The sequence below is a fragment of the Nyctereutes procyonoides genome, unplaced genomic scaffold, assembly GCF_905146905.1.
Source record: "Nyctereutes procyonoides isolate TBG_1078 unplaced genomic scaffold, NYPRO_anot_genome, whole genome shotgun sequence".
In the NCBI taxonomy this organism is placed as follows: Eukaryota; Metazoa; Chordata; class Mammalia; order Carnivora; family Canidae; genus Nyctereutes; species Nyctereutes procyonoides.
This window is the reverse complement of record NW_026575020.1, coordinates 7,980,062-7,997,050: the sequence shown is the minus strand read 5'-3', so window position 1 is coordinate 7,997,050 and position 16,989 is coordinate 7,980,062. Positions and strand designations below refer to the sequence as shown.

Below are 16,989 nucleotides of genomic sequence, written 5' to 3'. Positions count from 1 at the left end.
TCTCTCTTGTGCTTCATTATCCCCATTATATAGATAAGGAAACTGAGGCTCAGGGATCATTCTCAAAAGCAAATCTGAACTTGTTTACAGACTTTTTCAGGGGCTTTCTTACTGGAGGCTTTCCAGCTCTTGCACGATCTGCTTTGGCTTAAGTCTCCAGCCTCCTCTTTCCACGTTGCCCTGCTTGACTCCCAGCCACACTTATCTACTGCCTTGAGCAACCTCCAGGCTCCAAACCGTTGCAAATGCTGTCTCTTCTGTCTGGATAATTCTTTCTCCTCACTGCCTATCCATTCTTCAAGGCTCTGACCCTACCAGGCTGGGTTATGGGCTCCCTCTAAAGGCTTCTTAGACCTCCCCAAACTTTTCTTTAAAGATTTTATTTATTTATTCATGAGACACAGAAGGAGAGAGAGAGAGAGAGATCAGGCAGAGGGAGAAGGAGGCTCCATGCAAGGAGCCCAATGTGGGGCTCAATCCCAGATCCCAGGATCACTCCTTGAGCCAAAGGCAGACGCTCAACAGCTGAGCCACCCAGGTGTCCCAGACCTCCCCAAACTTAACACCATTTAGCTCTTATCAAATCTGGAAATCGTTTGCCCGACTCATCTGTCTCCTCCACTAGACTTTAAGCTCCAGGAGGGCAGGGCTGTCTGTGTCTGTGTAATTCACTGCTCTATCTCCAGCACCAGGCACATAGAAGGGAAAAGAGCATGAATAAAGAATTGGGACCACCAGGGAGGCATGCCACAGAGTCATCAGGGAGGACCACCGAATATCCTTCCAGCAAGCAATTAAATCATCGACTATGTTGGTGAGTCAGTCTTCAAGTTGCCCAGAGGAGCATACAGGATGCTTGTGTGAAAAAGCCCAGTCCTGTGCCTGGCACATAGTAAATAATCAATCAATAACAGCTATTACTGTTGTCCAAATTTAAGCAAGGAGGGGCACCTCAGTCGGTTGAGCATTGGACTCCTGGTTTTACCTCAGGTCATGTTCTCAGGGTCATGAGATTGAGCCCCATGTTGAGCTCATAAAGGTATCTGTTTGAGGATTTTATCCCTCTGCCCCTCTCCGTGTGCATGCTCTCTCTCCCTCTCTCTCGGTCTTTCAAAAAAATAAATAAAAAGATAAATAAATATGGGGCGCCTGGGTGGCTTAGCGGTTGAGCATCTGTCTTTGGATCGGGTCATGATCCTGGGATCGAGTATCACACTGAGCTCCCTGAATGGAGCCTGCTTCTCTCTCTGCCTGTGTCTCTCCCTCTCTCTGTGTATCTCATGAATAAATAAATTTTAAAAATTAATCTTAAAAATTTTTAAGTAACGAGGAAAAGGCAGCAAACTCTGAGGCAAGGTAGAGGAGAGAGAGAGATTTCTTCTGATCCTCTCCTTAGTGCTGGACTTTTATATTGTGGCCTCTGCTTGGATCAAAATTCCTTCTGCAGAGATTGCTGCAGTGTGATAATGGGAGTGGTATGGGGTGGTCCAGCTAGGTTAGATGAAGCTGAGGTTAAACTCCCACCAACCTCCCATCCCACACCCCACCATGCCCTAATTTCCCACTACATGTACAAGGAATGTTGGGGGTTGCTCTCAAGGACTCAGATTGGGGCGGGGGAAGGACTCAGATTGGCAGACGTTTTATCTCAAGGCAGGGTTCTACAGTGGCAGAAGGGAGAAAACAGAACTGGGAGACTCCCACCCAGCAATTAACAGTATCAGCCCAGAATTAAGCCACTTCTCTCCTGCTCACAACTCATTGGCTAGAATTTAGTCACATGACCTTACCCAACTAGGAGGGCCCAGGAAGTGCATTCCAGCTCTGTGTCTAGAGGGGGAGAATCACCTTATGGGTCCTTTTAGTGACACAAAAGCCAAGACCCTCTTTGGGAACAGTTTGGAGGTCCTACAGCTCCAAGGAGCTCTAGAAGCTTGACATTATTGAGGACCCTTTTATGTAAGTGGGTATTGCTGCATCTCTGCCATTATGTTTCTTTCATAAAAGTGTAACACCAGTCCTGGAAACAACTACTTATACTGGGGGGGTGGGGGGGGGAGAGACTGTTCTTATCCAAGCATAAACTGTCACACACCCATACACTCACGCACACACAGAAGACTAGGGGCTGTGGGGCACCTGGGTGGCTCAGTGGTTGAGTATCTGCCTTTGGCTCAGGTTATGATCCTGGGATCCTGGGGTCCCTGCTTCAGGGTCCCCACAGGGAGCCTGGTTCTCCCTCTGCCTATGTCTCTGCTTCTCATGAATAAATAAATGAATATAATCTTTAAAAAAAAATGACTAGGGGCTGAGCCTGTGAAGCTGGCCAGAGGGATGTGCAGATCCCTTAGATCCCATCTTTCTTAGGCAGGAATTGGGGGTTTCCATTACTGGTTCTGAGAGCTCCAGGTAGAGGCTGGGGTTTTCCTGGAGGAATGGGACCTTCCACCATTAATCAACCCTGGAAAGGACAGTCCCAGCATAGAAAGTGAGGGGCAGCAGAGGGCAGACACTGCCACTAAGAGGCAGGTTGGAGGACACCCAGGCAGACATCAGGAGGGACTCCTGGGAGAAGAGCCTGGGTCCATGGACTTTCAGAGCAGCTGAATTGAGGATCTGAGCCTTGGCTTCTCTCTGAGTAGTAATTTTCAGCCTTCAGTGAAGTCTTCCAAAGGTCATAGCTTTGAGGACAACTAACAGAAGGACCTATGTCACAATTAGGTCAAAGAAGTCATGGGGACAGCAGCCTTGCTCCATCCTCCCAGGCCTGTGTGGAAGGGTGACCTTAGGAAGTGGAGGGTTTGGTGCAGTGCAGTGGGCTATGGAGGCTAGGTACTGAAGCACTCCCAGAGGAAAGGCCACAAGACTAGGACTCCAGGTACTCCTTCCCAGACACTGGGGGATACCATGATGTTTCAATCTTTCCAGTCTTAGGTCACTGGTTTACCCTTGGATCCACTCATCGTGGTGTCCAGGGATGGGGGTGGAATTGAGCCATTGAAAAACAGGCTCTTATCTGACTGGAGCCACTGGATAAGGGCTCTTGGCTCTCCACCCTTGCACCCAGCCTCCCTCCACCACTATCCAGGACTACCCACTTCTATAGCAAAGTAGTTTCCTGCCTCTTCTGGATCCTGCATATCACCTCCTTGTCCACCAAGGAGGCCTTTTGGATTCTATCCAATCTACTCAGGTCTCGTTCCTGACTTTATGTTCTGGATCTCAGGTATATGTCCACAACCACCCCGTATATCAGGACATCTGATCTGAAAGCAGGGATGGGTATGTCCTGTATACATCGTTACTTTCCCCATCTCTAAGATCCCTGCACCCGGCTTTGTCCACCTAGGGTCAGGTGGATGGCATCACTATCCAACAGACTGAAGTGGGGTTGGGACAAAGTGGGGGCAGTGAGTGGAGGCCGATGCAGAGTATACAAACCGGGAGCTGTTTATTGGTTGCTGTGAGAAGCCTATATACAAAGAAGGCACAAGGAGGGGGAGGGAGCTCCCTGCTACAGTACCATGGAAGGACTGGAAAGGGGGACTGCCAAAAGGCAGGGGTCAGGAGAGGTTTCCTGGAACCAGCCTCAAGTTCTAGAATGGGCCTTAGAACTTAGCCAGTGGGGGAGGAGGCAGAGCTAAGTTGGCTCTGAAAGCCAAGGACAGCCAAGAACTCCACTTCTAGGTCCCCTACCCATGGTCAGTGAGGGCAGAATAGGTTCCAGCCGATGGCGCAGGGACAGGGCTCCCTCCCTGTTCTACATTCAAGCGTCGCTCCCTCCACGATCTTGTCTGGGTGGGGGTGAGGGTGGTCCCTCCGGGCCTTCAGGGGCCTGGATGGTAGTGGTCAGTGAGAAGTGGTATCTCCTCTAGCCTTCCAACAGCTCCTTGGTCCAGGACTGGTCCTCTCCTCTGTTGAGCATTCCACTGTGCTCCCAGGGAAGTCCCGCTGCAGTCTGCCAGGCTGTCCGGTGGCTTGTCTGTATTTCTTCCTTCAGACTGCGTTCCTTGCCAGAATGCAGTCTCCTCCAAGGAGAAGCTTCACAGAGAAGGAAAGCCATCCCAGGACCTTCCTTCTAGTTCACTCTGCTCATGGGTCTGAGCATGCCAGGTCCTGCAAACGCCACCGTGAGCAAACCTGAGGCGGGCCCACTCTGGCACAACTACCGGGAGCTTCGACTGGGGGCCTGGTGCCCTGTTCCCTGTCAGTAGTTTTAGTCTTAATAGCAGAGTCAATCCAGTGACTATGGCTCAAGATGGGTCCAGTGTGAATCAGGGGAGGGTGTCACCACAGTGCAGGCCTTTTCCTCCTGGCTCTGGTGGAGGCCTCTGGCTTGATTTTGGCACAGGCAGAGGCAGAGACACACGTCCATGCACCATCCACAGTGCACAGCATAGGCCACAAGTGACGGGACCCCCATGTGTCCAGGGCACAGGGCTTCGGTATGCTCAGCACTGTGGGGCCATGGCCCTAGCCCTCCTGTGGGGAGAAGCCTGTGGCCAAACAGCACACGCACGTGCTTGAAGAGCTGTGTGTGCCCGCACCTGATGGTGCCAGCCAAAGGCAGTGGCCCCTGTGGACTGTCAGGGGCATAACTTATGATAAATAGAAGGGGCATGGGGGGAGCAGGGGTGAAATCAGGAAGGACGTCAGTAGTATCGGTCCCGAGTCTGCCAGCTCGTCACCCAGTGCTTCTTGGTAGGCAGGGTGCTCCTTGGAGGTGGGTAGCGCTCCTCCTCCCGGATCCGCACTGCGTGGTACTTGGGCATGATCCGGTAATAGCGGGTCCGTTTAAAGAAGTCACACTGGAGTGGGGGTAGGGGGAGACGAGGAAGGGGCATCAGTATCCAGCTCTGGAGGTTATGGGAAGACGTGCCTAGCCCCTTCCTCTCCCACCCAGAGGCCAGAGCCAGGACCCCTGACCCAAGCATGTGCCATCTCCCTGCACTGTGACAGGGAGGGCCAGGTTGCCCACCCTCGGCCCCAGAGGAAGGAGGAGCTGAGGAAGGCAGAGAAAGGGAGGTAGCTGGACACAAAGGGGCAGTCACTGAGGTTGTGGACAGGATGGCTAGGGAGCGTGGTGGCTGACCTGACCACACTGTGGGGGTCAGGGGGATCAGTGTGTCACCCTGGAGGGGCTCCGAGGAGCAAAGGTGCTAGTTCCAGGAGAAGGCCTCCATCTCTGGAGGTGGAAATGGAAGCACAGAATCACTGGAAATTTGCTGTGTGGCCTAGAGATGGGGCCTAGCTTGGGCTTTGCTTCTTTTCCGATCCCCAAAAAGCAAGGGGGGCATGGGGAGCATTTTATGGCTCCCTCTTGGGCTCCAGATCTCTCCAAGGGAGGCAGTTTTGAGACATCTTGAACTCTGCCAGGGCATAGAAGGAGACTGTGGCCTGCTCTTTGGGGAGGTGGCAGGGTAGAGTGAGGTGCAGAGAGGGCCCACAAGGAAGAAGAGCAGATAGGACAGAGTCAGAGGCCCCAGCCAGCTGCGCGGCTCAGGGGAGAGGGTCCGGAGGCCGCGTTACCCGGGTGGGCTGGGGGCAGGGGGCTGCCCCCCGTCAGTAGTCGTCGGTCAGCCTCTCTGTCTCTGACGGCTGGCTCTTCATCTCCGCCTTCTGCCTCTTAGCTTCATACAGGGCGCGAGTGCGGGCTCGCTTGAAGAAGCCGCACTACGGAGGGGAGGAGGTGGGGATGGGCCATCAGGGGGGTGCTGGGGCTGAGGGCTGGGGAGCCTGGATGCCTGGGTCCCAGCCCTGCTTGGTGGTGTGGCCAGCAGCCAGAGCTCCTGGCTTCCCTTTCAGCTTTGCAGGTCCCCCCATTAACCAAGCAGGAATGTCCTGGTGGGTGAGGTGAGGATGGAAGGTGGGGGGCAGGACACTGGAAGCTCGGGAGAAGGTACAGTCAACATGGGAGATGGGTGGGGGTGGGGTGGAAGTGAGGAATGGGATGAAGGGAGAGCTGGTGAGGGTCCACTGGCAAGAGGTCCTAGAGTGGAAGTCTCAGTGGTGGTCTGGGGGGGTCCTAACCTTCCACAGCAGGAGGATGATCAGCCCCAGGAGCAGCAACCCGGCACCCACAGCCACAAGCACCAGCCACAGCTCGATCTCCGCTGGCAGCTCCTCCACCAGGTCAGAGTCAATGTCCACGGAGAACTGGCAGGAGTAAGGAGAGGATCAGCCCTGTATCCACCCCTAGACCCCAAGCTCATCCATCCTGTCCCAGCAGGGCCCAGGACCCTGCTGCTGTTTGACCTATGACCAGCAGGGGGCACTCAGGGACCAGAAAAAGCCCCTGTCTGCCACCAGACAGCAGCAGATTCCTCCAACCTCTGCTTTTCCCTAGGTGCAGACCTGACTCCAAAGGACCAGCTTCAGATCTGGGATGCAGCCTTGAAACCCACACACCTGGGCTTGAGTACCAGCTCCATCCTTGATGAGCTTTTTGGCCCTGAACAAGTAAGGTCACCTCTCTGAATCTCCATTTCATGCTCTCTGATAAGGAGATTATAATGCCTACCTCATGGTATAGCAAAGTGGTCAAGAGCATGGGTTCTGGAGCTAGACTACCTGGGTTCAAGCCTCCATTGTGCTATTCACAGCTGTGTGACCTTGGGCAAGTCACTTAACCTCTCTGTTATTCACCTGTAAAATGGGGATTATCAGAATGATACCTACTTCATAGGTTGCTGGTAAAGATTAAATGTGTTTAATGTCAGTAAACTCCTTTGAGCAATACCTGGTACATAAGCAGCACTCCATAAATATTTACATAAAAACAAAGAATGCAGAGCATATAGTACCATTATTTTTCTTCCCTACAATGGACACACACACACACACACACACATTATAAAATTATAATACATACACTACAACATATATAATCATACATTATAATATATACAATGTAAAATACATATAATAATATATTATTAATATAATTATGATATATATTATACAATATTGTCTATTATATACTATTATAATATAATGTGTAACATACATAGTATATGTTATATATCATATGTAGTTTTTTAATCATGTGTATTATTATAACAAGATTATATTACATATAGTGTATTTTATATATATTGAGAGAAAAAAATTTTTATGATTATATGTGATTATTTCTTTAAACATTTTTAAGGTTTTATTTATTCATGAGAGACAGAGAGAGAGAGAGAGAGGCAGAAACACAGGCAGAGGGAGGAGAAGCAGGCTTCATGCAGGAAGCTCAACATGGGACTCTGGGATTACACCGAGCTGAAGGCAGATGCTCAACCACTGAACCACCCAGGCATCCCTCTTTAAATATTTTGACTATTATTTTTGTTTAAATAAGATGATATGGGGGAATCCCTGGGTGACTCAGCGGTTTAGCGCCTGCCTTCAGCCCAGGGCGTGATCCTAGAGTCTGGGGATCGAGTCCCACGTTGGGCTCCCTGCATGGAGCCTGCTTCTCCCTCTGCCTGTGGTCTCTGCCTCTCTCTGTGTCTCTCATGAATAAATAAAAAATCTAAATAAATAAATAAGATCAAGAAAATGAAAGGTTCCAGTAATTTTACTCCCTAGATATAACTCTTCAGCATTTCAGTGAATCTCATTCCATATTTTTTAATGCATATGTAACACATCCTTTCTTCTTCCACATAAACAGGGTCCCTGTGTGCTACACAAACCCTCCTGCAACCTGCTTCTTCTTTCATCTATAATAATCATCATCTCTTGATGTCAATTAAGGAAGATCAACCTAATGTCCTCTGATGACTGCATAGTCATTCTAGAAAATGTACCACAATTTACTGAACCTATCTCCTACCGAAAGACACGTGGAGTGTTTCATATTTCATGCCATTATAAACCACACTTTAAAATATCTCCATATATTTATATTCACATTATTTGTCCTATTAGCTCCTTAAGATATATTATCATGGGCTGGATCAAAGGAAGTGTGCATTTTAAACCCTAATAGATATTGATAAATTCATTTCCGAAAAGAATCCATCCACTTATACTCTAGCCAATAGCATTTCCTTCTGCCTCATCAGCACCATGCGGCATTATTGTTTTTAATCTTTTCCAATCTGATAGGAAAAAAAAAATCTTGTGGCTGTTATTTTTGTCCTTACTATTGAGGTGACTGTTTCTAGTTTGTCTTGTAACTGCCTGTTTATGTTTATGTTGTCGTTTACCTTTTTTTAAAAATTTTTATTTATTTATGATAGTCACAGAGAGAGAGAGAGAGGCAGAGACACAGGCAGAGGGAGAAGCAGGCTCCATGCACTGGCAGCCCGATGTGGGATTCGATCCTGGGTCTCCAGGATCGCGCCCTGGGCCAAAGGCAGGCGCCAAACCGCTGCACCACCCAGAGATCCCTGTCGTTTACCTTGACATACTAAAAATATATATCAATCTTTCATCATATAAGCTAGAAACATTTTTATTTTTATTATTTATTTTTTTTAAAGCAAAGACAGATCTTTTTATTTATTTATTTATTTAAGATTTTATTTATTTATTCATAGAAACAGAGAGAGAAAGAGAGAGGGGCAGAGGCACAGGCAGAGGGAGAAGCAGGCTCCATGCAGGGAGCCTGACCTGGGACTCGATTCAGGGTCCCCAGGATCACATCCCAGGCTGCAGGTGGCGCTAAACCGCTGCGCCACCAGGGCTGCCCGATCTTTTTTTTTTTTTTTTAAGATTTTTAAATTTATTCATGAGAGACACAGAGAGAGGAAGAGACACAGTCAGAGGGAGAAGCAGGCTCCATACAGGGAGCCTGATGTCGGATTCGATCCTGGGACTCCAGGATCACACCCTGGGCTGAAGGCAGGTACTAAACCGCTGAGCCACCCAGGTGCCCTAGAAACATTTTTAAAAGCAATCTTTCATTTGCCCTTCTAGTTGATCATTTCTTCTGCTATATATACAGATTTAAAATTTCATCCCATCTAATTGGTCAAATGTTCCCTTTGGAACTTCTGGGTTTAGTAAAATAACTCCCTCTTCCCGTAATTAAAGACTATTAAGTTATTTTCTGAATTTTCTTCTGGTATATTGTTTTATTTCCTCTATTTAAATATTTAATCCAACTCCACTGTAGTTTTGGTTATCATGGGAGGTAAAGGTCTGTCTTTACTTTTCAAATGGGTTCTCCCAAAAACCACTTCATAATCTAATTTTCCCCTTTGCTTAAAAATGCCATCTGTAGGGATGCCTAGGTGGCTCAGTGGTTGAGCGTCTGCCTTTGGCTCAGGTCGTGATCCCCAGGTCCTGGGATCAAGTCCCACACTGGGCTCCCTGCAGGGAGTCTGCTTCTCCCTCTGCCTGTGTCTCTGCTTCTCTGTGTCTCTCATGAATAAATAAATAATTTTTTTTTAAATGCCATCCATATAATAAATTTCTATTCTCTTCCCTTGGTCTTTCTGGCCCTTCCTCCACTACCTTCATTTATTTTAGGAGCTGTGCCACAATATATTTAAGCAACCCTCCCTTCGTCTCCTGTATTATGTCCTCCATATTTCCACTACCTTTTCACAAAAAATGATGAACAGTTTTATCATTTTTATTTCCTCTCTGATGTAACTCAGAATCAATTTTGAGAACTTTGTTTTCAAGTTTCCACGGAGATGGAACAACTTCACAGAGAAGTTGTGGGGATCAAATAAGCTCAAGCAAAAAACAAACAAAAACAAAAAAGCTCAAGCAGAGGCTCTCAGTCCTGGTTACACCTTAGAATCACCAGGGGGACTTGTAAAAATACCCAACCTGGTTGGGTCCCACCCTCCACAGACTCAGATCGAATCGATTAGGGGTATGGTCCAGACACTGGAAGTCCTCCAGAGGATTCCCATGTGCTGCCAAGATTGAGAACCATATCGCTAAAGCCTATGAGAGTGCTCTGAAAACATGCCCTGCGCTCCCATGCCCTGGCCAGGTGCTGCTGCTCCTTAATACACTTACTCACCCACACGGTCTTGTTCTCCATGTTGATGGTGGGAATGCTGGTTCGGAGGAACAAGGTAGCCCAGCTGGCTACACTGACTCTATCCAAGTCTCTGTAATCCTGGATTACAGTAAGCGGTGGAAAAGGGGGGAAAGGGTCAAAAGAAGCAGGTGAACCCCTTTGAGCCTCCCTCTTGACCCTGAGCATCCCCGCCCAGGGCACCCTCCCACCACATAGCATCTTTAAGCAGCACCCCAAGGGATCCAAGAGCCAGGCATCTCCACACACAAATGCACATCATTCATGCATCAGGTTCTAGGCCGGATGTTGGGGACAGCAGAGACAAGGAAGGTCACGGTCTAGGGTCAGGTCTCTGGGCTAAATCTGGCCTGTCCCATGCTTTTGTAAATAAGATATTTTTGGCACACAGCCACGCCCATTTGTTTCTATACTGTTTATGGTAGCTTGTGCTTAATCGCAGGACTGGGGATTTGGCAGCATATGCCCCACAAAAGCTGAGAAGATTTATTATCTAGTCATTTACAGAAAAATTTGGTCTAGGTGGCATGAGAAGGCTGGCACGTGAGTTAAGTGCAACCCAGAGCAGAGCATGATAGGTGGTATGCGCGGCTTCTGAGAAAGTTCCGTGTCTGGAGAGGGTGCTTGCAGCTGGAAATCTCAGAAAAGACCTCACTGGAGGTGAAGCGGCTGGGGAGAGCTTGAAGGCTGATTAGGAGTTTACATGCAGAGATAACAGGAGGGGAGCTGGCATTCCGGGGGAAGAAACAGCACTGCAAAGACATGGAGGTGGGAAAGAAACAGATGATGAAGAAATAATGGACACAGGAGAGAAGGTCGTTTGGCTGGAGATGAGCATTACGTCACGTCGGCACCCAGGCACACAATCTAACGCGGACGGGCATACTGTGACAGGTATACAATACTTCCCGTGTAAAACACGATGCTGTCCCCGACACCCGCATGCGCACAGAGGCACATGTACACATGTGAGGCCTTGGGGTGACCCAGGCTCCACCCTCTCCCTGTTGGTCTCCCCACCCTGGCGGGAAGGTGGGGCAATGGAGGCCTCTAGACCCAGGCACTGACCTCAATGAAGGTGCTATTCCAGACTCGCGCCTGCACTGTCACATTGGTGATGACAGGGGTATCAGGAATGGGACACTCCAGCCACACGCAGCGCGTGTGGTCACTGCCACAGGTCTGAGGGGGGCAGGGAATATAGGATATGAGACAGTCTGGTATAAATGGGGCCCAGCACCTCACACCCCTCACACTGAGCCTTTGCTCATGCCAGCTCCTGCCATCTGGGACACCACCTCCTACCTCTCCACCCAGCTAGGCCTCAACTTGCTTCCCGGGCCTGTTCCTTTCTCATTCTCCACAGGGGCTTCCTACACCTCCCACGTCTCCCTGCCTCCCCATTTTCCAGCCCTAATGTCCAAGACTTTGAGCAGCTATATCACCCCCAACAGGATGGGGCTCTCAGGAATAAGCCAGCATCTCTTCCTTTGGCCCAATGTGTGGACTGCTCCCCAAGGGCAAGAGCAGTGGGGATGCCCACCGAGGTAGGAGATGAGTCTTCTTCCCTCTGACTAGGGGCTCCTAAAGGCACAGAGGTCACATCATCTCATCAAACCAGGGTCTCCTGGTGACTAGAACACAATCTCCCTTCCTTCAGTGCCCCCTGGTGCCCACACACCCTATGCTGGTAGTGATAATCCCTTCCAACCTTGCCCTGGCCACTCACCAGCTTTTGCTCAGACTGGGCTTTTTTGGCAGCAGCCAGAGTGACTGGTGGGGGGCCCTGGTCTCCCCCTGGGTCCAGCTGTCTCCGCCTCCGCTGTGGAGATGGGGGTCTGTCCTCAGGGACCTGAGAAAGGAAGAAGATGTTGGCTGGGAGGAATGAGTGGGAGCAGAGTCAGTGGAGAGGCAGGCTCCTAAAGGTATATGAGGAGAGGGAGGGCAAGACACTGGCTGGTCTGCCCTGCAGCATGCAAATGAGATATAATGCAAATGAGATGTAAATGTATTTCAACCCGAAATGGTGTCCTTACAGAGAGAGTCAGATTCAAAGGGTTGACAAGGTCTCCAGGTGGTCGGCAGGGCCAGGACCCATTGCCGTGGATGGTGATCTCTGTGGGGTACAGCAGCCACTTGCCATTGATGACTTCGTAGGGCCACTCCAGCCCTAGGACCAGGGTCCCCAGGGCTGCCAGCCCTTCTCCTACTGGGCCCACCTGTGGGCACAAGGGGGTGTCATGGCCACAGCCTCCTGGAAAACACCCTCCATCTCACCCATCCCCAACCCTCACACCCTCAGACCCCAGACGCATCCCCACCTTCCCAGGAGTCTCCAGCCAGGGTCCCCATAGCCCCCTTACCTGGAACTCATACTTGAGGGGGCTTCCCACGTCCTCCACAGTTTTCATGCCAGATTCACCCATCACTGTCCCCCCAAAGAAACTTTGTAGCCGGTGATTCACTCTAAGGGTAACAAAGATGCTGAAGTTTAAGGAGGTGGGAGGGGCCGGGCCAGAAGGGGTGGACATCAAGGCAGGCCAACTCCAGCTCTTCTTACATCAGGAAGATCTGAGATAAATCCTTGCTTTGCATTGACTATCTGTGTGCTAGTTATTGCTCAAGCAAATTATTTATCCCCCCAGATCCTCAGTTTTTCTATCTATAAAATGGAGTTCATAGCAGTTGCCATACATAGCATGGGGCTGCTGTGGGAAGTCAGTGGACTGCTGTATATAAAATTCCTAGTGGGGCACCTGGGTGGCTCAGTTGGTAGAGCATCTGCCTTCAGCTCAGGTCATGATCTTGGGTCCCATGTTGGGCTCCTTGCCCAGCAAGGGGGTCTGCTTCTACCTCTTCCCTCTGTTCCTCCCTATGCTTTTGTTCTCTTTCAAATAAATAGAAAAAATATATATATTTTTAAATTCCTAGCACCATGAGCTCTCAAGAAATGTAGGGCCACACCAACATCTTGGCCCCAGGGTGGCTGATTCCTCCACTGCTACCTCCCTCGCAAGGGGAATAATAGTAACAACAATTATGATAGTGCTTGTTGTTAAGGGAAAGTGTAACCCAGGGGAAGCAGAGGCCTGAGGATACCAGGTCTAGAGAGAGGTGTCCGAGGAGCTTGGGAGCCACGGGGACAGAGAGGCCATAGCACAGACACGCAGGCTGGGGTAGGGGTGGTACCCACATGCTGAGTGAGGCCTGGAGTGTGTAGTCCACCAGCAGAGTCAGGGTCATGGGCCATAGGTTGTCCTGGTGACTCGACCTGGGGAGGGAACGCGGGAAGTAGGGGAGAGGTATCAGCTGAGGCCTGGGCTGGAGGAGGTCCCAGGGTGCCTCCCTCCTGCCGCAGACTGGCTTCTTGAGGTCACTCACGTAGAGAGCTGCAGCTGCGCCTGGAGCTCCCTTGTGTGCAGGGTCACTCCGATGACCTCGAAGGCAATGAGCAGCTCCACCTGCCATGAGGTCCAGGGAGGCAGAGAGAGGCATTTGGGGCCAGGCAGAGGTGATGCCATGGGGGAGAGAGGGGCTGAACGTTATGCTGGAGTTGGTTCTCCAGCTTCCTCCTCCCACCCCATTCTGGGCAAAGAGTCTCCACCTGCCCACCTGTGTCCACTCTTTCACCTTGTTAGCCTCTTCTTGCTTCCCTGTCCCCTTCTTCTCTGTCCATGCCCTCTCTGCTTTCAACTACATGGCATTGAGCAAGTTACTACACTTTTCTTTTTAAAAAAAAAATTATTTATTAATATGTGAGTGAGAGTGTGTAAGAGGCTAGGGGGAGGGACAAAAGGGGAGAGAGAGAGAGAGAGAGGCAGAGAATCTCAAGCAGATTCCCTGCTGAATGCAGAGCCCCAAGCAGAGCTTGATCTCACCACCCTGAGATCGTGACCTGGGCTGAAATCAAGAGTGAAGCACTTAACTGACTGAGCCATTCAGGTGTCCTGGTTACTCCAACTTTTTAAATCTATGTTTTCTTTCTATGAAAATCATCTACTTCCTCATAAGGTTGTGAGAATAACAGCATAAAAAAAAAAGCGTGAGCATTGGACTCAGGGCCTGGCACATAGCAGGTGATCAGCAAAATCCAGTTCTTCACCTCCTCCTGCTCTAGCTTTGTGCTCCCTAGTGGCCCCATTTTTCTTAGTCTCCGGGTCTCTCCCCATGTCCTCCTGTATCTCCCTGTCCCCAACCCTGACTCTTTGCTTCAAGGAAGCCTGGGAAGCAGGCAGGCAGACCCAAGGTTAAGGGGCTCATCAGAGTAGGAGCCTGGGATCCACAGGGCTGGGAAGGTGTGGCCAGCACTCACCCTCTGGTTCCGTTTGAAGGGGTTCCCCAGTTCACAGACAATGGTCTCATTGGCCTGGCACATCCCAGCCTGAGGAAAGAAGAATCAGGTCTGAGTGGTCAGAGTAGGGCATCTCCCGCCCCTTTCCTGTGGCACTGAATCTGATGCCCTAGAGGCTCGAGCACTGGGTGCTCAGAGCATTAGAGATACTGCAGACGCCTGAGGAAGCCCAGCCAAGAGGAAGTGGGGGGGGGGGTGGACACAGGACAAATGGGGTGCGGGGGCAGGTACTCACGGGGCGCACTGAGGACAGCAGCAGGGCGGGAGGCACCGCCAGGGTGAGCAGCGCCTCGTGGGCATCTTCCCCAGCGCGCTCCCTGCTCGGGGTGTTGGTCACGTCGATGCTCAGGAACAGTTTCCGGCCGTCTCTGCTGTACTGCAGCCTGAGGGGAAGGACCCCAGGCCTGAGCCCAGAGCCCCGCCCCGGGTCAGTTAGGCCCCGCCCCTCAGGTCTACTGAGTGAAGAAAGTCCGTTCTTGGGACAGCCAGGCCCGGCCCTCTAGCCTCCCCCGGAGAAGAAAGCCCCTTTCCTGGCCAGCACAGGCCGCCGGGAGCATCCACCCCGCCAGTCAATGTCCCTGCCCCCAACTGGCCTCTCCCTGCGGCCCCGCCCCTCAGATCGTCCAGGGCCCCGCCCCTCACCTCCTGTTGGCCAATGAAGGCCCGCCCCGCCCTGCCCTTGGCCAATCAGCGCGGCCCAGAGCTCACCTGCTCAGCGGCTGCCCCAGCTCGGACACGAAGGCCGCCTGCATCTGCAAGTTACTGTCGCATTTGTTGTCCTGGCCGCACTCTTTCTGGAAGTGGACCTGGGGGTGGCCAGAGGCGTGAGGACCCCCCCACATACACACACACAGCCCTCTCGCCCCACAGCCTTCCCGGCCCCCCGCCCTCCCGGCTCCGGCCCCACCCACCTCGGTGTGGTTCTCCAGAGCCTGCGCCTGATTCAGGACCGGATAGGGGTCCAGGGACTTCAGCCCCAGCCGGGGGCGCTCAGGCATCCTCAAAGGCAGAGAGTAGTTCATGGAGATGACGATGGGACGGAGTTTGTCACGGAGGTTGTCCTGGGAAATGAGGAGGAGCTGAACCCAGCACTGCGTTCCCATCCCCCGCCACACAGGTTAACTCTTCACACTGCCCTGACCCTCAAAGAGATGAGGTCCCCCCCACCCTGAAAAACCCCAGTAAGACTGAACCCCCTCTGGTCCTGTCATCAAATTGACCCCCTTCCTACAACTTTGATCCACAAGCGAGGTGATGGGACTCCTCCCCAGATATGGGGGTGGGGGTGAAAGGGGGGATTGTTGAGCCTCCCTTTATCCCTGTGGCCCCCAGGATCAGCTCTTTCAACCATGATATCCTAGAGAGGGGCTGAGCTGGTCCCCCACTCACGAACCTCTTTCCCCCCCAGACATCAACTAAATCAAGAGTCTCACACCCCTCACTTTTCTCAGAGGTGATGAGTCCTATGGCGCCCATCCCCACTCCAAGGCTCTCTATCTCTTCCTACCACATACTGTGCCCTATACTTCCTGCAACCCTATGGTCTTCCAGGCCAACCTCCCCCACATCTGTCTTTGGGGAAACTCCAGTCCCTCACCCCTGCCCTGCACAGACTCTGGATACCTCCTCCAGAGAACTTGGAGCAGGTGTCCTGTCCCTTGCCCCTCTCTCACCATCAGGAGCAGTTCCAGCTTCTGGCAGTGCATATCTGGCATGGAGAAGAAGCCGTGGAAGATAGCTGACTGGCTGCGTGCAAAGCGAAGCCTAGGGGGGCGGCGGTCCCGGTCGGCCTCCAGTGTGTAGGCCAGAGCTAGAAATGAATGGGGTGTTATCCAGTGGTCAGGTAAGCATGCCCCTCCCTGCTCCATACCCCCACACTCACTGATGTTTCGCCTGTAGTTGGGGTTCCCAGCACTCTGGTTGTAAGCAAAGCACAGCTCCACCTGCACACTGTTGGGAATCAGAAGACACATAGGAGGTCACAGGGGAACCCAGTCATCCAGGCCCTGGCCTTCACCCCTGCACTGGGCAAGGGAAAACCAGGGCCCTTAGGCAGAAAGGCAGGGGCAAACCTGGGGAGTCCACACAGCTGGTTTGGGGGTGTACTGGGCCTCTTCCCTCCCCACTCCCACTAAAGCCATAGAAAACAGGTTAGAGGAGCTCCTGGGTTGTTCAGTTGGTTAAGTGCTGGACTCTTGGTTTTGGCTTGGGTCATAGGCTCAGGATCATGAAATCTAGCCCCTCACTGGGCTCTGCGCTCAGCGGGGTGAGAGGTCACCAATGGGAAACTGAAGCTCCCTCCTTCAGAAGGAGTTGCCTGAAGTCATCAGTTGTTTGGTGCCCTGCACAGTCTTGTACAGGATGCACTGTCTAGATCTCCTTCTCCCACTCACCCCTGCTTTCTGTTCTGGGTCCCTTTGCTTTCTGATCAGGCCTCATTCACACAAAGGCCTCAGGGTCATCACCCTCATTACTGACACTATCTTAGCAACTAATATATTCTGAGCACTTTGGGTGTATAAGGTGCCACGTGAAGGTCTTTTTGTACATTATCTAATTAAATTATTACAACAATCCTATAAATTCATTATTATTATTAACGTTGTCTTATAGGCAAGAATCTGAGACTCAGATTAACAATTTGCTC

At 51.3% G+C, this 16,989-nt stretch overlaps 1 protein-coding gene across 2 annotated transcripts in view; it reads right to left on the bottom strand.

Moving 5' to 3' along the window:
- Positions 1 to 3,434: 3,434 nt before the first annotated feature.
- The window catches only part of ITGA3 (integrin subunit alpha 3), a 30,057-nt gene continuing 16,502 nt past the window's right edge, over positions 3,435 to 16,989 (bottom strand). For both annotated transcript variants that reach the window (XM_055323258.1, XM_055323261.1), the window contains exons 11-26: positions 16,225 to 16,292; positions 16,016 to 16,152; positions 15,254 to 15,403; positions 15,051 to 15,148; positions 14,578 to 14,725; positions 14,304 to 14,372; positions 13,373 to 13,452; positions 13,185 to 13,262; positions 12,355 to 12,457; positions 12,028 to 12,210; positions 11,721 to 11,843; positions 11,060 to 11,173; positions 9,974 to 10,072; positions 6,031 to 6,156; positions 5,530 to 5,673; positions 3,435 to 4,808 (exon numbers count right to left, since the gene is read on the bottom strand). In XM_055323258.1, coding sequence (XP_055179233.1) covers positions 5,563 to 5,673; positions 6,031 to 6,156; positions 9,974 to 10,072; positions 11,060 to 11,173; positions 11,721 to 11,843; positions 12,028 to 12,210; positions 12,355 to 12,457; positions 13,185 to 13,262; positions 13,373 to 13,452; positions 14,304 to 14,372; positions 14,578 to 14,725; positions 15,051 to 15,148; positions 15,254 to 15,403; positions 16,016 to 16,152; positions 16,225 to 16,292 — 1,687 coding nt within the window. In that variant the 3' untranslated portion in view covers positions 3,435 to 4,808; positions 5,530 to 5,562. The remainder of the gene's footprint in view (positions 4,809 to 5,529; positions 5,674 to 6,030; positions 6,157 to 9,973; positions 10,073 to 11,059; positions 11,174 to 11,720; positions 11,844 to 12,027; positions 12,211 to 12,354; positions 12,458 to 13,184; positions 13,263 to 13,372; positions 13,453 to 14,303; positions 14,373 to 14,577; positions 14,726 to 15,050; positions 15,149 to 15,253; positions 15,404 to 16,015; positions 16,153 to 16,224; positions 16,293 to 16,989) is intronic.